This window comes from Mesitornis unicolor, unplaced genomic scaffold (assembly GCF_000695765.1).
Source record: "Mesitornis unicolor isolate BGI_N332 unplaced genomic scaffold, ASM69576v1 scaffold20114, whole genome shotgun sequence".
Taxonomy (NCBI): Eukaryota; Metazoa; Chordata; class Aves; order Mesitornithiformes; family Mesitornithidae; genus Mesitornis; species Mesitornis unicolor.
This window is the reverse complement of record NW_010178325.1, coordinates 1-24497: the sequence shown is the minus strand read 5'-3', so window position 1 is coordinate 24497 and position 24497 is coordinate 1. Positions and strand designations below refer to the sequence as shown.

The 24497-nt window shown below is 46.5% G+C and overlaps 1 protein-coding gene across 1 annotated transcript; it reads right to left on the bottom strand.

Moving 5' to 3' along the window:
* Positions 1-307: 307 nt before the first annotated feature.
* On the bottom strand, positions 308-23850 carry TP53BP1 (tumor protein p53 binding protein 1; the record flags this gene model as incomplete). The annotated part of the gene is made up of 22 exons (XM_010182420.1): positions 308-644; positions 1248-1393; positions 2121-2320; positions 3199-3293; positions 3847-4059; positions 4593-4796; positions 5290-5481; positions 5603-6021; positions 6247-6423; positions 6746-7041; positions 8373-8525; positions 9400-9895; positions 11016-11108; positions 12259-12316; positions 13657-13776; positions 17254-18505; positions 19508-19710; positions 20729-20817; positions 21150-21270; positions 22540-22685; positions 23159-23240; positions 23695-23850. Coding segments are annotated over 22 exons (5096 nt in total), but the record flags the coding sequence as incomplete, so codon positions are not given.
* Between the last annotated feature and the right edge of the window lie 647 nt (positions 23851-24497).

The window sequence follows — 24497 nt, the reverse complement described above, 5'->3', positions numbered from 1 at the left end:
AATATCCCAAGGAAATGAACGGAAAATCACAGCAGCAACCTGGAGGAGCACAGCGTGCTCTTCTTCCAACAAACAAGTGCTGCTGCCCTGAACTTGGTCACAGGGTATTCACTTCTATAAATACAGGCTGCCAGTTGAGAACACCTTTCCCTGCCTTGATAATGGACTTTGTGTTGAGGGCAGCCTTCACTGAGAGTATTAGTGCTATTCAGCTCACAGAAATGTAAGCATTCCCTTTCTCTCTGCCCTCCTTCTCTGGAGGATTGGGCCTGGAAAAAGTTCAGATAAATGAGGAGTCCCAGCAGCTACCACAAGAGATTGAACATTTATTTCATCATAAAAGCCCAGCAGATAAAACTATATACAGTAATCCATGCACACTGTCCAAGTACACAAACATTTAAAACCTGATTAAAACACAGTCTGCACAACAGTGGGAGAGCAGGGAAAAGTATTCCTTCAGTGGGGGACATAGTCGTGTTTGTATTTTGGATGCTTGTAGCCTACTCTCTCCCCAGCAATAAGGCTCTGGATCACCCACTCCTGTGAGACAACGGGCAGCCGTAAAGCTTCTGCGCACTTCAAGACACCAGCGGGGCAGGAAAAATCGGTCACCACCACATCATAAACACCCAGAGCAACATCTGCACAGGAGGAAAGACAGGCACGTCAGGTGAGGAGGACGTCTGCAGCAGATCAGAACGTTTCACCGCTATGAATCTCGCCCACACCCTCTCCTAGCCAGTGAATTCTCTGCATGAAAGTTAAGACGCTCTACAACAACACTGCACTTTGCAAGCAAAAGATTCCCCCTCATCCAGATAGAAATGAACAGAAAAGCAGCAGCCAACACGACAGGCAGGATAAATAATGAGTCCTGACCACAGGCTGAGTGCTGGTGCCTACAGCCCACACAGAGTGGGAGACACAGCTCAGAAGGACAAGGAGGCACTGTTTTAGTGGCCTACAGAAGGTCCAGGAGCAACTCTTGCCTATTCCTCCCTTTCAGCGTAGACTGGAAGCTGATGGTTTGTATCCCAAATTGCTGCAGCATCTCCTCTGGAAGGCAGCTCTTCCAGATATAATCCCTGGATTACATTCAAGCAGAGCGCTTGTGTCTGCACTTTGCCTGCCCTTATGCTTACAGGCAGCCTTGTAAGCCATCCTAAATGGTTTTAAGCCACACTAGAGACCACAGTGGCATAGGATTACAAACCATTAGGGCTAAGAAACAGGCCAGTGCGTACCTTTGTTGTGAGCGTTTGAGTAATGCTGTTTGACAGAGGCTGCTCCCCCCGTCATGAGGATTTCTGACCACAGATCCAGGAAGTTCTGCTGCTCGTCTGACACCAGGAGAACCTTCAGGTTATGGAATGGGTTTTCTCGTGGGTGCCTGCAGAATAAAGATGACAAACACAGACTGCGAAGAACATCCCATAGTCTGAGACTTTATCTGGGGACCGTTATCTATTTCTATTAGTCACCTGATGGGCTCCCACATTGGTTCTTTGAGTATCTTGCATACAATGACCTGCTCTTTTACTACCCCCCTACAGTTATAGAACAGTTATCCCGTTTATAGGTAGTCAAACAGAGCTAGACAACATTGGTGGGGGGTGTGTGCAGCAGCCTGAATGCAAAGTTAGGCCAGGGTCCTCCTTAATCCCAAACCACCATCTCTGTGCACATTCAAAACGCCCCCGCTCTGACAGGGCTGAGAGGGCAGGCATCTCCTGCCCAAAAGCCCAGAGAGATTTACAAACTGCTTTTGTCTGCAGAAGCCGGCTTCAAAGCGTACCAAAGGAAAAGGAACGGCCGCAGTATTGCTCGCCTTTATCTGTTTCTGAGCAACTGGAGAAGTCAGCCAAGCGTGTGGGAAGCCCTGCCTGAGTTCAGTCTTCCTCATGAGGCTGTCTTTTTGAGTATATGGCACCCAAATGTACCTGAGCATTAGAGGCCACTGCGAATCCAGGTAAAGACGGAAGTGCTGTTCCCATACGGAAGGGAAAGCGTGGGGAGCACCACGAGACGCACCTTCCGTAGTCGCAGTATTCGGGAGCCCCTCCCAAGCGTAACAATCCTCAGGCTGGGCACTCGGGTCGTGGTTATTTGGCACTTACCATTCTAGCAACTTTTGCTCCTGCAGGCTGTAACCAGCTGGCAAGAGGTAATTCCGATAGTTCTGAAGCTGGTTCGCGTGACAGCTATCGTGGACCCAGATGTGAGACACACAAGGGATCCCTCTGGCAAGGCACAGCAGGTATTTCCGAGTTCGACAATGCTGGTCCGCAATTAAAAGACACTGAAATGCTGCGCTACACTTCAGGGGAGATAAAGAGACACGTAAACAGGAGACAGTGCTTACAAAAACCCCAGTGGTTATCCTGCTGCTAAACACTAAAGAAGAAAACAACTGAAACCCTGATTTTCACTGCCACACTATGAGAAAGGTGAATTAGATAAACACATTCTGAATTCAGGAGTACCTGTGATTATCACCTATTCCAAGCTATGCAGTTCACAGGCAGAAACTTGGTTATGATATAAAAACGGCGAGACAATCTCCCAGTTCAGATGAGTCTCTGCATCCTCAGGGGAGATGCTGCAAGAACAATTTACTCTCTCTATTAAATGTAAGTGACACCAGATGAAGTCAGTTGTCCAAGCAGATCTGGTGGCAAGCTCCACGTCTTTCATTTTCCAAGGCACAGACCTGTGGCACTGCATCCCCTCCCAGCTCCCCCAGCACCACAGAGCACAGGACGTGCTGGAGCATCGGACAGACAAGAGGCCGAGAGCTGAGCTTGTTTAAGCTCAAGAAGGGAAGGCCTGGGTGGTCTTATCAGTGCATACTCAAGGTGGATAGGAGAGTGTACACAAGATGGGACCACACTCTTTTCACCGTTATCCACTAAAGGACAAGAAACAACAGGTGCAAATTGAAATACAGGAAACTCCACTCTATATTTTGACTTTTTTTTTAAATTGGGGGTAGTGAAACATGGGATCAAGTTGCCCTGAGACGTTCTGGAGTTCCCATCCTTAACGATACTCAAAACCCAACCGGACAAGGACCTAGGCCATCTGCTCTATTTGACTCTGCTTTCAGCAGGGGGCTGGACAAGATGAGCCACAGAAATTCCTCCCAGTCTCAACTGTTCTGCAACTCTTGCTCTACTTGAGTAAGCGAGCCCTTACCTGGGTTTCATTGAAGTCTTCCAGGATGTAGCCAGCTCCTGCTCGCAGCTGCTGTGCTATGTAATGTTTGTCATATGGAGTAATCTCTAAAAAGTCTACAGCAGAAACAGAAACTTCAGGTTTTAGCTAGAATCTATCTGCTTATGATACGCTCTTCAGTCTACAGAGCCCTCATCCGCTCCTGTAAGGGACCCCAGCCTTTTCCCCAAGACAAAGGCAGCGGAAAGGGAAGCACAGCACTGGCCATACCAGCCACGTGAGCACCTTCTCACTTCATTGCGTGAAACACGACTCCACCAAAGGCAAACTGGAGAAACCCACTCACGCTTTCAAGTCCTGTTCCCCAGCACTATCCCTGATCAATCCAAACCTCCCTTCTCATATTATGCTTTCAGGAGACTGCTGGTCTCCATAATATTCAAGCCTTTCTTAAGTTGTTCAACAGCCCTGTGATCATCATTGAGGTTTGCCACATTTCGGGCTGTAAATTCTCCAAAACAAAGAGTGAGACTTAGGTCCTTTCTGCACAGGATCAAAGAGCAAAAACATAAAACACAGTCACACAAATGCCTGATCCGGCAGCAGCCAACGCCTTTCCCAAAGCCAGAGCATTCCACCTGGAAATGCAATGGGTAGGATTTGCCTTACCGTCCTCCTCCTCACTGCTCCCTGTGGGACCATCTGACGGCTTCTGGTGATTGCCCCATTTGTCACTGGGCGTTGCCATGGTGAGGAGAAAGGCATAGCCCAAAAAGAGGGTCTTATTGTGGGGCAAGGGTCCATGATGGTTCTCCAGCGCCGGGGGATCGACAGCATCTGCACCCTCACAGGCGCTTACAAACTCTCCAGCTCTCACAGCCCCTGCAGAGGACAGAAGCACCACGAGACTCAAAAGCCAGGTTCAGCACAAAGGCCCTGAGATTTGGGCTTGTTCAGCTTCAGCTGTTTTACCAGAGGAGACAGAGGGAGGTGGGACTGGGCTGGGATCACACTGGGACAGGAAGGGATCTTTTACTCTTCTGGTTGCAAAGAATCTTCAAATCAAACCCTGAGTAATGTGACAACGTTCGGCAGTTTGTCAACATCCTGAAACAACACTTACTGCTGCGCATTTCAGGACTGACTGAACAGGGAAGAAATGACGCAAGAAAGGAGAGAGGCAAATCACAGCATCGGGGTCAGAACTGAAGAGATGGCAGGTATGTACTCGGACCATGCTAAAATACCTCTGGCTGCTGAATGCATCCAGGGAGAATCAGTCTCAAATCCTGTGGAGCAAACAAGCAATCTCATATTCTTTTTGCGTATGGGAAGTGGAAAAATCAATTAAAGAAATACCAGGGAGGAAAAAATAGCTGAATGCAAGTTTATGAGCAGAAAATTAGGGTTCTCACCAGGCTTTATAATTGCTGACTTGCGGCTACGTTTAGCTGGGGATCTCTCATCCTCAAAGGTCATGAGTTTCCTTTTCCCAGACAGTGTTCCTGCTGTGATGCGGGGGCTCTCCTGCCCTTTCCGAGTGGGAGTTGTGCTGCTGCTGGAAGTGCTGGGAGAACCAAGATTGCCACGTCGCTTCCGCTTCCCCTCCACAAGATTATCTGTGACACGGGATGCAGAGGTTAGTCACTGGCTGTCACCTCACTCCACGAGCTGTCACCCTACCCACATGTACAGAGGTGCTCCCACTCAGCAGTCCCTACAAGGTACACATTACCACCCTCTGACAGAGAGGAGCAAGGAAAAGGGTATCTTGCTTGTGTATCTTTCTCCTCAAGCCCCGTACCCTGCCTGTCTCTCTTCCTCTCAGTACTGCTGAAGAGTTTGTACCCCCGCAGCCACACCACGCGTGAACTGCAAGCATCGCTGTCCTAGAAGCAGGCCACTCTCCACAAACCAGTCAATACCACTAAGATTCTAAGCAAGGTACAAAACTGGAGAAGTACCTCAAAGATCCCATGATAATGCATCAAAAGCATTGCTGAATACCCAGAAAGATTAAAACATGGGTATTTCAGGCCAGGAACTAGAAGCATCTCGAAGGCACAAGATGCAGAACGGCACAGACAGCAGTTCAACAGCACCTCCCCTTACCGAGACTGATGTCAGCTGCTTTGGTCAGGGGGGTGACGGGTTCGTAAGGACCGAGCCCAAACTGCTCCCGGAGCTTATTTCCTTGTTCCAGAGACAGGATAACAGCCATTCGTTTGTACCACTTCCTCTGGCCTTCCTTCTCAATGCAATAGTACAGCTCTCCAGACTCCTTCCGGTGCCCCTTCACCACCCCTGACGAGACAGCAAACAAGAACCGAGTACGCCCCGGCTCCTCATCCCCCTGGACGAGCTCCACCTCCCACTGCATTCAGCGACCAGACAGCCCGCGGGTGAGCGCAGGCACTGCCCTCACCTGCACTGAAGTACTCGTCCTCCGAGAGAGCGGTCACCTCCGTCTCCAGTGGGATAGGATCACAGAGTAAGATATCTTTTCCTAGCACGTCACATTCATAGCCATCATCGAAGAGCAGCTTGTACTTCCCTGCCCCAACATCCTGGGTAATCATCCCAGAATAGAAGTACCCATTGGAGGACCACTTTGCTACAACCCTGAGGCCCACAAAGCTGCTCCCAGAGGATGAGTCTGCACAGTCCAAAGCTCCACACACTTGTAATGGGATTTCTGGAGAGTCACTTCGACGTAAGGCACAGAACCGAGAAGCATCAGACTTCTCCCCTCCGTCCGGCACACGAACTGAACGAATAAATGATTTCTCCTCAGGTGATGCTGTAGTTGAGAGATCCTCCACACCTGGCAGTCCAGCTACATCTCTGCAGAAAAAGAGAAAGGCAGTCCCAGAAGGAAGAAAAGAGAAAAGCACACCCAACCGTTACTAAACAAAGAATACTTGGGCAAGGTGCTTGCAGCAGCTACACGCCATCACCAAAAATTAGCTCCCAAAACATCCAATACACCTTTTTCTCTTTCACATTAAGACGGTAGCTCCCTGTTCTCTTCCTTGGCAGTAAAGTTACAGTCTCCTTTTAACAGGGTACCTTGTTCCTGTTGTTCGAGATGGTGGGCGGCCTCTTCTCCCTCGCCCACGAGGTGTCACAGGTCCTCTGCCACCGTGACGGGTGCCAGGCGTAGAATCCTCCTCTTCCTCACAAGGCAGCGCTCCGGTCTGGCTGACTCTGAGTGGAGACACTGGCTGACCAGCTCCTTTCCTAGGGCTGGAGAATTCAGGAATTAGCTGCTCTGAAAAGAGAAGCCAGCACATTGGGATTCCCCCCACTTCTCTGTGAGCTCAAACCGGTCAAGAAGTTTGCCTCATTGCCACTAAACTGACAAGAGCTTAGGCAAAGCAATGCCTCACCAGGAAACAAGCCATTCCTTTAGGAAGAGCAGAAGTGAAAGCAAAGACTATCTCCTTGTTTCGGTTCATCAAGCCAGATCCTTTCCAGAAAATTCCTCTGTACCCTGCTCCAGACTCCACCCAAGCCAGCTATTCACCACTACAAAATATCCGTTCACTTCCTAAGGCTCTGCACGTACCTTAATTTTCCTAAGACGCCTCTGCCGGTGGGTAAAGCAAACTCTCCAGTTTCTGTCCCACACACTTTCCCTTTGACAGCTCCAGTTCCTCGCCCTGAGCTGTTGCTGCTGCTGCTGTGTGTGGCAGAGTGACCACTGCTTGCTCCCCCGGACGTACGGTGCAGGCTGGAGGCCTTCGACGAGAAGGAGCTGACATCGCCCAGGTCCCCCGAGGTCAGTGAGGAGCCCCCTGCCGTTCTGGAGGAGGAGGTGTCAGCCTCGCACTCCTGGCACTCCACTACAGGCTCCTCAGTTTCCTGAAGAGGAAAACAAGAGGTTCGTCAGAGGCGATGCACTCACTGGATGGAAGCTCTGCAACCACCAGGCAAAGGTGCAGATGCACCAAGACTGCGTTCACGAAACTGAAGCCGGGCACGCAATCTGACTCTGCACCATCACGGCAGACAAGGTGTCTGTCTCTCTACAGGCCTGCAGCTCTATATGAAGAATCACAGAATGGTTTGGGTTCGAAGGGACCTTAAAGATCATCCAGACCAACCCCTGCATGAAGTCACATTAAGAAATAAGTCAACAGGACAGAGCTTGGTTGTATCAGATCAGTCTGGCTTTGAAAAATTCCCACCCCTCCAGAGTGCGAGAGCAACAAATACATGAGACACTACCAGCCTTCGGTCACTAATAATCCAAGATGGGTTTCAGACAGCTGGTCAGTTTGACACAGTACGGTTTTATGGATATAAAAATATGTATCTACAAAACAGTGATATCAAATGTCGGTAGATAAACTGGAAATCATTATATGATTTTGATTACACAACCCATGTAAGCACATTTCAGGAAACTTAACTATTTTAATATTACAATAAGCAATTTCATGTGTAGTATCAGCTGTGAAAGTATAAGCTTTGCACTGAATTAACTTATCCTTTCATGTCATTACTCACTGTAACAACACAGCACAAGACCCTTGTTATTCACCGTCACAGCAAAACAGCAGTAATATTTCATTGCTAGCAAGCTGATGTGATTAATGTGCACATCAAATCAGCATTGTCAGCTGTCTCGAGACTCCCTAAAGATGAATTTATTTATGGATGGACACACACCAGCACAAAGATACTAACAATAAGCTTATTTATTTATTTATCTTGCTTTTTGTAGACCTCTTATAGAACATGGTCCACAGGACTCAAAGGAGCGTGGTTAAAAATGACCCTGAGCAGCAAAACAGGCTAAACTACCTTACAGAGTCAATTTTACAGGCAGAAGTGATTTTTGCTTACTAATAGAATTTCTGCCCATTCTGAAATGTCTCTATTCTGACAAAATCAACAATTTTAGAACGACTGGGACACACATAGCAGTCTTTTGTCCAGTTCTTTGAGAAGAAAAAGTCGGTGTGTCTTCAGGTTACAGCAATGGGCACGAAATGCGCCAGCAACAAAGACAGCGCTCTCGCCATGCACTGCACGGTCTACGTGTGTGCTCACCAAGGAAACTTTGGCATCGCAGCACGCTGACTTGGTCACTCAACTCATTTTCGGCAGCCACAACAAATCCTCACTTTAATTAATTTCATTTTTCAGGCAATGGGTCATTACAGTTAACCCTGAAAACAGGAGCCTACCTCAACTACCTTCCGTTCCACCTCTACACCATTTATGTAGTAAACGTCTGTTATAACACGTGTAACAGAAGTGTGCACTTCTCGAATGGTTCGCGTGTGGCGATGATGAACTCGGCCTTTGGGTGGGTGAAGAAGGTTAAACTCCTCCTCTCCCTGTAACAAACAGGATCAAATAAAAACAAATCAGACCATGATGAAGAACCTTTTCGAGACAGCATCGTCTCTTCATACCACGTTCAAGTACCAGGGCAGGGAACCGTTCAGCATCTTGTTACACATCTGATGCAGTGACACAGGAGAACCTAAACAAGGGACGACTGAACACATTTTGCTGATTTGCTGATGGTGGAGGAAGGGAAGCCAGAGCAGCCCGGGGAGGAAGCAGCAAACTGGCCTAGCACGGCTTCTGGTGCTCTTTCATCCAGGGGACTCTCGGACACATCACATCAGTGCTGCAATGCATATTCATGGCCCTGTTAATCTCCTGCTTCCCAGAGGACACACTAGTCCCAAATTTAGAAGAAAATAATTTTTCTAGTCTTTGTGTTCACAAGAAAATATACAAGCTTGAACTGCAAAGCAGCGATTTTTCTTGGGTCTACAAATCCTTCTGAAATACAAATTTGAAGTTATTCATCTTGCTAGGAGGTTCCTCTGGAGGAGCTCTCCTCTCGTGTGTTTATCCATCATCATTAGATGGATTTTTTTATTCTTTTTTACAGCATTAACTACCTCTTGCCACAAAAAAAAAACCCAACACAAAACCAACCAACCAACCAAAACTTGTCACATTTTTCAATAAAACAAATATGGAGAAATTTACTTCCCAAATTTACACTGCCCCACCGAGCACTGCTGCCTTAGCAGTTGCGTACGGCTGATAGAGGAAAGTTTGCAACATGAACATTTTAGAAGTGGTCTTCCGGCTTTTTTCAACAGAGAACCTACTGTCAGTGAGTGTCCTGGCTGAAGGGACACTTGACTGTTCTAAAGCAGCAACATTAAATACAGGCAGCCTTCGTCCCACCTGACTGTGCAGAGAGTCCGTGTCCTCTCCAGAGGCGTTCACGAGCTTCTCCCCACTCTCCTCAGTCTGGACGTGCGCATCTCGTCGCCCAGGTCTTTGCCCAGACATACTGGTTCCCACTTCCACTTGTCTGCAGATTTCTTCTGACGTTTGTGTTGCTGTTGTAACAGTTGTTGGAATAAAAAAACAGTCTGTGGTGGTTTGAATCCCTTTATTCTTGGTGTTTGCCCACCTTTCTCGGCTTTCGTCAAGTCCAATAGCCTTACTTGGCTTCTTGTGCATTCTTCTCCCTTCTTCTGCCCGAGTGCTTACAACACCGCTCTCCACAGCCTGCCCATCCTCTGCAGCAGGAGACTGCTGATGGCAATCCTGCTGCACCCCCTGAGGGATCTGCACCTGCCCACCACCTGCCTTGTGCTGCTGGTACTGCCAACCACTGGGATTTTCATGTAATTCGGCATCATCTTCTGTGCCAGGAGAACTGAACAGATGCCCCCTGCAAAACAGTTGCACACAGATCAAAATTATTGATTAAAAAAGCAAGACAATCAATATGCAGCCACTCAAGTGAAAGCACTATAGGAAAAACCCTGGCGGTCATTCAATTGCTCTTAGGATCGCACAGAACTCAGTCAGTCTCGAATTATAAAATAACCTTTCGATATCTCTGAAGTGATTCACATCGTAGCAAGAAGAATGGCTGACACCTGTAGGGAACTAAGTGCTTTTCCAAACACTAATAAAGCAATCTATACTCCACACATCTGGCGTATCTGGAAGTCATGCCATCTTGAAGTTGCTACAGGCTGCTTCAGCACTTCACTGGCTTGGAACTGGTAATCACACCTAGCGAGAGGAGGCAGGAGCATAAATACAAACACTATCTAACGTTTTCATTAGAATTGTCTGCCCTGTCAAGTGTTATCTGGTACCACATGGGACTGTATACTGAGCCTCACTAGAAGTATACATTTGGCTTCCCTCGTGTGCTGGAGGATTTTGAGGAGCAACTGCTGTTCTGTCTGTACCTCACCCAGCTCTGGAACTCCCTACTCGTTGTGGTCTTCCGTATCACCTACATTTCAAGAGTGCTGAACAGTTATTCTTTCTCTGAAAACCAAGACTTCACTGCCCCATCAAAACACAGGATGGAAAACACTGGAGCAGCAGATTCCTACACCTGGTCCTCCTGCCAGCACTCCTACCACAGTAACATATGCAGCAGGACAGTCCTTTTCAAAGCAACCAGAGACAGCAAAAATTGATAGACTTGGAAGGGAGACAACAGCAGAAACAATAACACAGCAGGTCAGAAGATCTTGGAAGAGGAGAAAGAAAAGAAATTTCAACAGCTGCAAGGATGACCTCAGTTCTCTCAAGCCCCAGATTTTACCGAAGCCTATGAGCCAGCTGGAATCACACCACGGCTCAGCCAGCAAGTTAGGTCTGATTACCATGTGAGATACAGACATACAGTACGTAACATACTTACCCTGTTGTACCCAACCTTTTAAGCCACCCAAAGACACTGACTTAGTGCAATTACTTTGGATGTAGAAAATGCACATGTGCATATAAATCCAACCAGGACTGGCAGGCAAAGACTGAGGAGTTACCTAAATGGAGAAGTGGAAAGACCATGACCTCTGGCCTCATCCTCTCGACGAACTTCACAGACATGACTAAACACAGACGATGCTTTCTGGGAGCTAGCAGTGCAGATTCAAAACAAACAAACAAAAAAGCATCAGCGAGTGAGAAAATCCCTTACACAGCAAAGCAAGCATTCCCCAGCCTCTTGGGAAAACAACAACCGGTGTGGAGCTTGCTGGCCTATCCAGCCACGGGAAGAGCGAGACTGTGAGTCTCAGAGGTCGAGAAACAAGCTGCAGTTGCGTAAGCACTTCTGTCACTTCTGCAGACACCCTCACAGCCAAGAGCAACGTAACAATTCCAGAAAACTGGTGTGAAAAACTGCAACATCAGGAGTTAGGTCATCTACCACCTCTGGTACCCACCAGGGGACACGTCAGCCACATCAAAAAAATGCTTTGAATGACAGCCATGAAGCAGACCCCGAGATACCAAGTGTACCAACAACGGCAACCCATCCTCAACCAGTGAGGAGTGACTGCCTCTCCTTCTCAGCGCCCAACCACGATTGCCATCCAGCAAGCAATCCTGTGACAAGAGATGCTGAGCTTATTTCAGAGTTCTCTGCCTCAAACCATTACACTTCCCTCGGATGACTGCAGGTCACCACCTTCTGGCTCAGATTCTTGTAAGAACTTAGAAACCACACTCCCCAAAAGATACAGTCAAGCAATGCTAAGCATTAAATGTAAGATAATACATACAAATAAAACAACCAAGAAAGTAACTCATGTTTTGGTCAACATGTTAAACTGTTATTTCAGCATATTGGTGTCCTGGTGATGCTTCTATCAGCTTTGTATCAAGAAGAGAAATATCCTTCGGAAACTCTCAGTGGTCCTTTGCAGAAAATTGCACAATAAGGAAAGCAAGCAGAAAACCATGTATTTGCAATTTAAGAGGTGGACAGTGCAGACCGGACTGCAGAAGACGTGAATTCTGCTTCGACTACAGTGAGAAGGAGACAAGATCCCGGCATCGGTGGGAAGCAGAAAGCCTGTCGTGAAAGGGCAGGGGGGGCACCCACCTTGCCTGCGTACTTAAAACCTGCTGCAAGAGCTGCAGAGTTAACATCACACCTACTGCTAAAAGCATTCCCTGCTTCTGTGTCTCATTTTATTTTTTCTCCTCCGCTCCTGGTACCGATCAGAACAAGGATCTACCCAGACCTTCGTACCAGCTCTGCGCAGCAACAAGCCTGGTTACCTGGCAGCAGCGCCGGCAGCAGCAGAGGACCCATCCTTCCTGACACTGGCCGCAGGCACTGAAACAAGGAAGGGAAGGATGATTTTGGAGTCACCTGAACAGACACTTCTGCCCATTCCCAGCCCCCCTCACTCAGCCAAGAGAGAGGCTGAGTAACACTGGACAAGGGTGCCCAGGCCTCCCCACCCAACTTCGCATCACAGGTCAGAGTTTCTACAAGTTTTAGGCTATTAGATTAAAATGATGTCAAACTCTTTTGTCCAGATTATACTGTTAAAATCTTCCCTCTCAATATAAACAAACTCCAGTTCCTGTCCTGTGACACTGCCACTATACATCACAATTTTTAGTCTGCTGGAAATACCTTTCCTTACAACAGAGGCCTCTCCTCTCACTCCATCCTTGCTTAGAGCATTGCAGAAACAGACAAACAAATTTAAGTGACACTGCCCAAAAAGAAAAATAAGAAAAATTACAGAGACTCGGAGACTGTCTCGGGGAATGCCACAAAGAGGGTCTGAGTTAGGGCTGAGATCTAGCAGGACCTGCGTGTTTCAGGGTTTCATCCTCTTACCTTCCAAGCTGAAGGGCAGGGACTCCTCGCTCCCATCATTCACAGGGGTAACAAGGTTTATTCGCAGGGAGAGTTTTGCGTCAGCCTCAGGAACCACAGCAGAGCTCCCTTTCTCACACACGTCCGACACATCTGCCGACACCACTGCACTTTCCACAGTGACGCTGTTGGTCCCCATTGTGCCCTCTGCTGTAACATCACTAGTTGCTATAGTGCTGTCTGGGCAGCTACCATCCACTGAAAATAGGAAAACAAAGAGAAAACTAAACCAAAAAGTATCTACTGTCATTCACACTGAGGGTTCAGGTCCTGGTTCCGTTTTGAAGATGCTCCACCGCACGCGTTATTGCGATAGTGCAGTAGTGGAAATGCCCATCTACAGTTGTGGAGATGAAAGCTCTGTAGCACAGACATCGTCCTTAGCTTGCGATCAGGATACTCTATCATCTCCCAGGCAGAAATACACACTCCCTTCCACCCAGCATATGCAGGGTGTTGTTTTGTGAACCTAGCAGAGAAAGTCCTGCTAAAAGACAACGAATACTGGGAACAATCTTCTTGTAGTCTGAGCTCTTTCACTACTCAGAGGCGTCCTTTGCATTCCCTAGTGAAGCTGCATGCAGGGACACAGCGAGTGCAAGGAGCCACGTTCACGCCACCTTCACCAGGGAGCGAGGAGAGCGTGGCCAAGGGAGGCATGGAGAGGTCGAGTCACCCCGCAGAACAGCAGCACTTTTTGCCAAGGTCAGCCTGAGCTACCCTACCAGATCCCGCACCAGGAATCAAAAGCTTCCGAGCAGAGCAGCCGCTCGGGCCGCACTCACCAATTGGGGTGCTGTGTCTTCTGGGTCCCATTTTAAGCTGGCCAATGAGAGGCGGTGTTGTGCTGGTCAGGGGCTGAATGACATCGCCCTCCTTTGGCAAAGTAAAATGAAACGAGGTCCCTAAAAGACAGAGAGCGCCAGGATCAGTAACTGCAGGAGACTGCTTTGGTCCAAACACCAAAAGCACAGGGTCGCTGTGCTGTGGAAATATGAAAAGCGTAACCCTGCTGCTGTCCTGTACAAACCCCCCCGGACCATCACTGGTGTCAGCTCCTCTAACCCATCTCCCTCACATTTTGTGTGGAAAAATCTCTCGGTGAAAGTCTGGGCTGTGGTCACCTTGATGGAGCCGTCCCCAGTGCTAGGTAAGTGAGAATAAATATCCTGACATGAGTAGGGCTTCCACTGAATGCAGCTTTGCTTCAGAAATGCTCAGGATTTTCCACACAAAAGGCAGATGAGGCCAGAAACAGAAACAAGGTTAGGACCGTGGTGAACTGGCAGGGCTACGTGTTGCCTGAATTAATAACCTGAAACGTACACAGAATGATGCTCTATCATCGAGCAGCCTCGGCTAAAAGGGGCAGACACACCTCAGACAGCCACCCATGAGTCCAAACCGTCAGCAGCAGGCAACTGAGGGTCAGGCAGCACCAGCGGAAACCCGCCTGGAAAGTCAAGCTCCAAGAGAAACACCAGGGGCTGCAGCTGCCCCCACCCCGTCCTGTCCAAAGCTGCTGCCCCTCCTCGGGCAGACCCCAGCGCAAGGGGGCTGCAGGGGTCGCAGGGGCTGCAGGCCGAGGTGTGCTACCCTGCCAGGAAAACCACGCCACCTGCGGATCTCGCAGGATTTAACAGATAAAATACAATAAAAACCCAGTAAAACACTCCCTCCTTTTGCCAAACCCCACGTCATTTATTTGCAAACCTTCACCACCACACATCAGTGATTTGCAGCCTGCATTCTTTCGAAATTGCAGATGTATTTAACAAAACCAACAGAATAATCCTTTCCTCCTCAGACTGAGGTCAAAATAGGTTTTCTTTGTCACTATCCTCCCTTTTCCTAAAATTGTATTTGATCCTTGGATTTCATTCAAGATATTACTCAAGTAATGCAAGCCACAATTTATGTAACTCCTGAACTTTAAGAAGCATGAATAAAAATCCCCCAAACTAAACACTATTGAAAAATGGTTAGTTAGGTCATGAGAACACAAATTCAAGTTCCTTAAATTCAGGAGCCAGCACTAGATATTCAGATGTAACTTTTGGTTATAGTCAGATGCACTGCATCATTCTTAGGTCCCCAAAGACGCTGACATGATTTACACAACTACCCTGTGGCAAATGGAGCCATAAATACACAACAAAGACATCATCCCCTCGCAGAAAAACCCTAGCCAGTGAAAATCCATTGATTGTCCATTTGAAAACCCTGAAAACCACCTCCTGCTCTGCTGCTGCAGGTTTTAAAGACAGAGTTCAGCAACTGCAGCACTCCTGAGATCAACTGAAGGTGGGCAGGTGCTGCATGGTGCAGTGGGCACACCACGTACCGAAATACCCCACTGCTCCCCACCAACAGCTCATGAATGAATGCATTCTCATCATGACCTGCAGCAGATCTCCATTTAAAAGTGCTCTATTTAAAACCTGAAGTCCTCAAAAGCTCCACTTGATTCTGATCAATTTAGCTACCAGAACTCCTCCTGGCCCACTGTGGTGGATGGAGTCACACGCTTCACTCGTGAAAGCAGCAGCAGCAGCACACTTCACTGATATAAAACAGCAAGTTCAATGGTAAATGCAGCAGTGGTTCACGATTCGATGGCAAGGGACGCTTGTTTTTGACGGTGTAGAGGACTACGTTATCGGGAAAAGAGAGCTTTTAAATCTACCCAAAGCACATATCAGAACCCCTAAGCATGGGAATTTTTACATGACTAAACATAAACTCAACTCAAAATAAAGTAACCACCGCAGAAGTCATTCTCTGATGTCTGTGATGTTAAAAAGCTGTAGCCACAAAGATCCATACTCCTTGAAAATATTTTTAGCTTTATTTTGGTTTAAATTAGGTCAACAGATACTTACAGCAAAGTCTAGCTCAAAAACTGCAATCGTCTTTTGCTGGAGCCTCTCCAAACCTGCTGACCTGCATAGGTCTCTCTCCCGCACCCAGCTGTAATCGAACTTCTACAGCTATGGGTACTTACCTGGCATTCTCCTCTTACAATGCAAGATACCACTTCATCCTGCCTTTTAGTATTTAGTTTCTTCTCGCCAGTCAGTTCCATACTACTGAATGGTTACCTTTCTCACACTTGTCAGCAAATTTGTTATTAAAAACACACACAAGTATTACACTCAATCCTTTTTCATCCAAATCTCCATCAGCACTTCAAAGTCATCCCACCTACTTCTGCTCAGACAGAAAGCAGCAGCTCTGCATCTCGCTCCTTTCCGAAATCTGCCATCCTGTCCTTGCCCAACCCGCTCCAGAGCTCAGCACGGCTCCAGGGCACAAGAACTGCAGAAAAGGGGAGGGAACCATGTCAGAATGAGCTCAGGAAAGAGCCAGAGCTGCCATAGATGGCATCAGGCATCGGTTCCTAACTGGAAATTCATCTTCTGATTAAATCAGTAGTTCAGAAAACAGTAACAAAAAAATGGGACTTGCGAGACTGACAACAGAAGTTTGGAAGAAGTGCACAGCTCTCCAAAAACAAAAAAAACCAACCAACCCCCAGGCATAAATTGGCACAGAAAATGAGAGATATCCCTCACTGACCAAGAACAGAAAATTACTCAGACCAGTTATCAACCAAGTATGTAAAAGGAAAAAGGCAGCCAAGTGTCAGGAAGCGTTTCCTAAGCTGTGTATCTGACACCCATTTCTCAAAAGGAAACACGACCGCTTGAACAAAGCTCTGCAGAACAGACCACAGGGCTACACAGCAACACCACGGCCTTTGAGTGCAGGAGAAATTCTGCCCAGCCCACGGCTTTTTGGGTTCCACAAACCAAACCCACAGTCTGATCCCTCTGAATCTACCAGACAGTTCACACACATCTTCCCTGCTGGACACCCCACTGAATCCCAGCAGCACCGCACTACTCTAGCTCAAAGTTGCTCCCCACAAAGAAAATCCTCCCCAGGAATGAAAACAAGACCAAAAACAATCAGAAGGAGTAAGGTGACCTACAAGAGGGAAAGTACAGACTACCACACACCTTGTCCTTCCAAGGACACTGCTGTTGTTGCTTCTGGGTTAAAAAAACAAAAACAAAGTTACAAAAATCGCTGAGCATTGCCAAGGTCACAACACTGAGTCTTCAAAGCTGCTCTGCATTTCTGCCATAAAACGGAGTGCTAGAGGAACAAGAATTACCTCATCACTCCTGCCTGCAGTAGTGTGCCCAAGCAGAAAAAAGAGAAGGCACGTTATGCGTATAAGACAGTAACGTGTAGTGCTGCTCTGAAGAGACACCCAGCCAGATCAGCACCCCCTGAAAACACCGACAACTGCACAGAGCTGTCCCTGACGTTATCCAAAGCGCACACCTGTGAACTAACAACCTGAACTCACTTACCACTGCAAGGACTGGGGGATTTAGCGGCTGCCTTCTCCTGTGGCTGCACCTGCTCTGTTTGCTCCAGATTCCCTGCCGTGACGGTGCCCTCCGCGCCCTTCGGCACTCGGCTCTCCTGAGGCACCGGCACGGCAGCCCCTCTCTCCTGAAGCAGTGGCTGACTCCCCGTTATTGTTATCCGTCCTAATTCTGAACAATCTGGGTGGCTTTTGGCACACACCACCACTTCCGATGGAACGTCACTCTTTAACTTCAGAAACAAATCGTTGTGCTGTTCCAGTAACTCCCCTGCAGAAGGCTTAGATAAAATTTTATTGAGCTTTGGCATGTTTTCGGAAGCAGCCTTAGAAGACGGTTTATCCATGCTCTTTGCCTCTCCAGTGACAGAAGGACAACCTTCTGAAGCTTCTTTTCCCTCGCTTTCTGGTCCAATCTTTTCCAATTCTTGAGCCTCATCAGACAGATCCTTGCTAGTTTCACAAGAACCATCAGCAAATTCCACTTCCATATCTTCATGACTCTGCTCTTCCCTTTCAAGAATAAGCCTCTGAGAAAGCATTACATTAACAAGCGACCCGTCTTCATTTATTTGCTTCTCTCTTACTTGCAGTTTTTCTTCTTGCTCCTCACACTGAGTCTCGGGAACTGCCTCAGGTTCAGGAGTCCCTTCCAATGGGTGATCCTCAGACTGTGTGTCTCTACCCTGAGCACCAGACAAGAGCCCAGGCAGACCAGACTGATCCGCAGCAGCCTGACTCCCAGGAACATGCTCCATCTCCTGAGGAGCTGTAGGGGCAAATGATTCCTCTCCTGCTACATCCACACTAACTGACTGCATTACAGGCTTTCCTGCAGTCTGTAAATCCTCCTTTTTTGCTTTGTCACAGTTTTCAGAGAGGGTTTGATCACCTGCATCCAGCCTCCACTTTATGCTGTCATCCTCCACAGAGCAGAGTCTCAAGTTTGAGGCCTTGCAATCAGAAACCACCTCCACCTGCGTGGTTTTGTTATCTTGACCAGCGTCCAGAGAGCCAGAGCTGACCTCTGTATTTGTGGGCTCGCTGCACTCACTTGTAGAAAGCATCAGCTTACAGGACTCAGAAGGCTGTGACACAGAGTCACCCGATGACACCTTGGACAATGCATCTCTGGGTCCAGAGACATCTCCTGGTAGGCATAAATGGGTCAAAGCAGCAGCTTTTTCTTCTTCTTCATGCTTCTCCTCTGGGCTCTGAGTTGGAACAAAGATATCCTAAAATGGAAAAAGTGGGACATGGACCGTCAGGACATTCCGAGCAGGACTGTTTCTTCATTACACTGGATTATGGAGCAAAGCAAACTCAGCACAAAACTACAGACAAGCAGTAGCAGACTCATTTATAGGAGTCATAATTGCCACATTCTTGCTGAGAAAAATTATCACCACTCATTACTTTTTAGTATCTCTGGCAAAGTCAGGCACAATCCTTGGTACACCTCTCACTACCAAATCATAAGGTACAGCTTAAGTCAGGATCTGTTTTCAGTCAAACAGTCAAGGGTTCTGGAAGGCTTCTCTGGAAGGATCAGTTGTGTTAGCATGACAGTCACTGTCAGCTAAGGAGAAGCCCTGCTTTGACTACTTGTGTGTCTAGTATAAGCTTTATTTTCTGCCTTAAGTTGGTGAAATTTGTAATATTAAGCTATAAAGCCACCAACTGTCTGTTAAATCCTTTTGAACAGTAAAAACTTCCAGAACCAAAAAGCACAAAGGAAACAACAGATAATAATAATAAGCAACTTGGAAAATGCAGTAAATTAATTCAAGCCTTGTAGGAGAATACAAATGCTTTATTTTATTACAAAACAGCCTCACTTTCTCCAAATATTTCTATGCCAAATAATGCTAAGGTATATCCTGATAAAGTCTAATTTATGATGCAGCTTGAGATGCAGGACACCCAGTCCAGCACCAGAAAGCAGCAGCCTTTCAAAGAAAGACAGACCAAAACAAAAGCACGAGAAGGTTTCTAGGGTAGCTTAAAAGACAACAAATCCTACGTTCAGTAACTCACTACTCCCTCTAAAGCTTTTCCTCGGCAGGATGAACCGCCACACAGTATGATCACAGTATAACGGTGAGTGCTGGGAACAGGGAAGCTCATGAGAGCCAGCTCAGCAGGGAAGCTCAACACAGCAGCATGGAGGCTGACCCAAACACACATCTTCTGTAACGGCCACAAAAAAACCTCAGAAAAGGTACGTGAACACTTACATGAGAGAACTCTGGCTGTGATGGGATAGGTAAAGATCCAGGAAAGAAGGTCGGGGCATTCTGGGACACCGGAGTTGATGCCTGTGGCGGGACAAGAGGTCTTGGTGGGGTACATGGGATGGTCATCTCCACCAGCGTGTCTGCTCTCTCCTTCTGCACCAGCTCTCTTCCTTCTGCAGGGACAGACACATCCATCTGTTCCTCTGGTTTGAAAGAACAAAAAATACATTACTAGCAAGTTCTTGCATTGTACCTGAAGTTTCCAACATTCTATTAAAAGACTTGTCTCCAGTGGCGTATGCATCTTCTCGTACTTTAACAGGTGAATCTAAAATCTTCTCTCCAGATGAGCTCTGTTTTTTGGGGGAGGGTGGGGGTGGAAAAATCAACAAAAACATCCATATCCTTAAATTTAAGAAGGGGAGAAAGTGCTTTGTTAAGAATTCATATAGCTGTTTTGCTACAGGTCTAGAATTTATACAGTGAGAAAAAGTTATCTGAAATTTATAAAAAGCATTTATCTGAGGCTTTTTTTTCCTTTTGCTAGCTTTATTAAAATGCAACCGAATTCAGATCCCAGCTAACAAAATACCTACTCTAGAAGTATTTCACATTCTGTGACATAAATCTCTCGGGAAGGAATAGTGATTTTTGTATCATACTAAAAGTCTGCGTGGATGGGTATCTTACCCCTGATGGTGAACGGGTGCTTAAAGACAATTTTTAAGAACTGAGGTATCATAGAGAACAGCCCCTCTTTTGGCACAGGATTCTAGAATACACACACAACAGACGAAAAGCTCTTGTGCAAGTGATCCAAGATCAGGTAAAAAAACACATTATGATGCAGTTGTCCTCTGTCCTCTCCATGGCCCTAACAGCACATACTGAGTACAGATACCCCTGTAGCAAGAATGGCTTGTCCCTAAGAAAGGAGAATTGCAAGCAGCAGTCTGGATACCACACGAAGCGTTTCCCATCTTTTGAGTGAAGGGGAGCTAGCCACCGGTACTCGTTTTATGATGATAGCTTTGCAGGAAGTATCGACAGCACACCCGCACCTGAGCATGAATACAGATCTCCCTTCACCTATCTCTTTCGGTGTTCTCCATGCTGCTTTACTCTAAATACAATTTTAGCAGGTTTTGAAAAGGCTGCACATTCAGACTGAACCACAGAGCACAGAAACACAACCACAGAGCAGCATGCATAAAATTTTACCTTTTGCTTGCTCCTGTTCAGTAGGACTGCTGGGGACAAGAGCGTTGGATCCAAAGGCAGCAGGAGCAGTAACCTGGCCTGAAGAGACACTGCAGACCAAGAAAAGGGAACATGGAAAAGACGACCACACATCACTAGCAACTGCATGAACTTCTCCCCAAGTGTACCGCCAGCTTGTCACAACAGGACTCTCCTCATAAAAGGAGAGTGAGGTGTTCACTGGTCAAGAGACTTGGAAAATGCCCATCAAACACGTGGGCATCATTAGTCCATTTCATTGCAAAATAAACCATGCTCCTCTCATAGCGCAAAATTAAGACACTGATGGCTTAAAATCAAGCCCAAGTCCTTCAATAAAGAATGGTGGAAAAGCATTACTGCAATTAAGCTATTGTAATAGTTTTTTGGATTTTTGGCTTACATGGAATGAGTCTCCTGCACAAGGGATCCCTGTCCAGAGAGCTGCAGGAGTTGCAGGCTGCGGGCAGGGGTACACGCCAAAGAACTTCCCTCTTCCACCCCAGTTATGGGACAGCCGCTCCCTGCAGCAGTTTTGAACAAAAGGAAGCAAGATCAGAAATCCGGCCAATAACCAAGGGATCACAACACTGAGAAATGCCACTCACAACTACTGCACAGGCAGGTACTGCACACTACTCCTCAGGTAGGCAAGGACAAGCTGACTTTCACAGAGAGTTGGAGAAGGACTGCACAGGAAAGTCCAGCATGTGAAATGTGAGCAGAACACAGTTGAGATGAAGATAAAGATCTGTTCTATAGGTACAAACTTGTCAGGTCAGACTGTCCAGGTCTTCCTACTTGGGAATTTTAAAAGAAAAATCACCCACAGCTCCAATATCAGCACATTTGATCCAGTGCCAAAATGTAAATACAGGCAAGGCTCTTACAAGAAGAGACACTTGCACTGAACACTGCTACAGTGTGAGGAGGAGGCTGTTACTGAACCTTCTGGATACAGAGGGCTCACACAAGGTCATGCTGGTACAGATACAGTTGTGCACAAATTAAAGCTAAACAAAAAGCATTAAGTGAGACTTCATTTTGCTCATGCTTTATAAACTGTGACAAGGTTGCCTTTCAAAACTTTATTTTCTGAGCCTTCCACCATTAAGATTGCTAAGAACCTTCCTATTTCTTTATTAGCTTTTCAGTTGTGGATACCAAAACCTGACACAGACATCCTCCCAGCAGACACCCAGTGACGACCTCTCTCCTGATCCTATGTCACGTAATCTCGTCTCTTGCAGGGAAGGAACATTAACCTAGATGACAATTAGGACTGACCAAAACTGTGGCACGAAGGTGCTGATTGCAGAATCCTGTCCTATCCCGAACAGGAAGGCCAACTCAGACAAGTAAGGTGAAATGTTTGGCCAAAGTTATCCAGTATGAGAAAGTCCACAATATTCACCTATACTACTTATCCACTCTCTGGATTGTCTGTCACTGCAAAGGGTGAGCATTATTATTGCCAGTTTCAGAAGAGTTTAAAGTTTGGAGGGTTTTTTGTTTCTTTCTTCTAGTGGCACACAAAGAAAGTAAATTAAATGTACTTAACAAGCCAGTGCAACTGTTCTAAAAGAACTGACATTTAGACACCGCTCCATGGTATAACGAAAGATGTTGTGGCCTTCCATTTCCAAAGCGTCCTCAATTCTGGCAGAAATTACATGAAAAATACTCGCCGCACTCCTCACCCTAAAACACTACCTGCCTAAAAAGATCAAGTAGGGAAGATGATTACGATGATCTCTGGCATGGACATTTTGGCTCTGCTTGTCTATTGTTACCTGTTGCATTATTTTCAGGAAACATCTCTTCCTGGGTTGACAAGATATCCGACTCCTCACAATCAGAATCAAGGGATTTCTCTGTTTTAGCGGGCTTACAGACAAGCGTTTCTTTCCTGGTAAGCTCCTCCTCTTCTTGTAGAGTTCTGGAAGAGCAAGACACAGTCACTGACCTAAGAAATTCAAAGCATGAAGTAATACTGCAACATTGTAAAGAAAATCTATCAGCCCAGATGAAAGCTATTCACCTACATATACCACGGCGGGGGGGGGGAATTGAAAATAATAAATGAAAGAGGAAGACCGATCTCTCTCTCCTGGAAAAAGAGCAGGTTCATCCTTGACAGGTGACATTTTCAGAATTGTTTTGTAAGTCTTCTACCAATCTAAGTGATGCTTAAATGGCATAGATTGTCCTACTGACTTCTATTCAATGCGGATTCTAGGAATTTTGTTTCACTTCCTTTTTAATAGTATTTTGTGGCAGGATATAACAATACAAGATAAGCTAAGTATCATTCTATCTGGCATAAAAGACATATAGAGAATTTTCAAAAAACCGAAGCTTCTCTTTTAAAAAGAATTAAAACTATAAAGCTTACAATAGCAAATGCTTTACCTTTCCGACTTCTCTGGCTGGCCTTCCAAAGCAGCGCATGCTTCTGTGCTGGGGAGCGTCTCCGTGTTGTCCCCACGCAGATCTAGCAAGAGAGAAAAACAAATTGTTACTTGAACCACCTGGATTAATATACAAAGAGAAGAATGCACAGTTCTGCAAGTTACAGAAATAACAAGACAAGCTTTGTAAGAAAAAAAATCTTGAACTTTCAATGATAACAATAACAGCAACAAAGGGCAGGATGAGGTTTTTACCAGGGAGGGAATACAATGCCAGGTTGTCTGAATATTCTGGAAACAAACTGAGAAAGAGAGGTGCAAGAATCGATGGCACCACTTGGACAGCTACAAGAAAACAAATGAACTAGCCCAAAGGAATGAGAAGGCAAAATTATTTTAAACTGCCAATGTGCTGTGAACTCATTTTTGAAAACCACTAACGCTGTATTTCCTGTCAAAGAAACGTAACATCCATAATTTAAAGAAATCAGAACTGATAAGAGTAGCAAAAGGATATCCAAGATCGTTGTCACACACCATCTTTAGTATCGTTCTCCACAACTCTGGAAGGGACAGCAGCTCCAGGGTGAAACCGATACCCAGTGTCTCCTTCACGAGGCACGAAGTCACTCTCAAAGTCCTGGCTCTGCGAGAGCTCCAGAGCTGCAAAATGCAGCTGCGACATGCCTGTATCTAACACCAAACCACAGAATTATGGAAGCATTTGTTTGAAAAAGACCTTTAAGATCATCGAGTCCAACCATAACCTGTCCACTACTAAACCAAGCATCCATTACCAATATATACTAAAAAAAAAAAAAAACAGAGCCATCTATCACTGTACAAGGAAAAAGAATAACACCCCATAACAAGAGGGTCTTGCTGAAACTCTGAATAAACTAACAGACTCTGATCTCAGCTGTACTAAATAAAGATACAGTAACAGAACAAGGACAGTGGTCATTAACTCACAAACCGGTGTTAATGAGCAAGGTCTTATGTAATGCTATGAGGTGCGGCAGCAGATTGGGATCTCCCGGAGAGAAAACAATCCTGACTGTACACCACAGCCTGTGCCTGCAAGTCCATGGATGACAACAGCCATTATGCCAGGACTTCTGTTCTTTGCCATAAAAAGGCTCAATCTCCTCATGGTCATGAAGCATCCATGTCTCTTCTAAACCATTTCCTGTCCCCAAGGTCCTTGTTCACAATGATATGAAGTCACCTTTTTTTTTTCCAAATACCAAAGCAAGCAGACCAACTTCTGAAAAACAGCACTGATTTCTGACCCACTATTACCAGCGCCATTACCCGCAGCGAGGCAGGCAAGGCGGCTG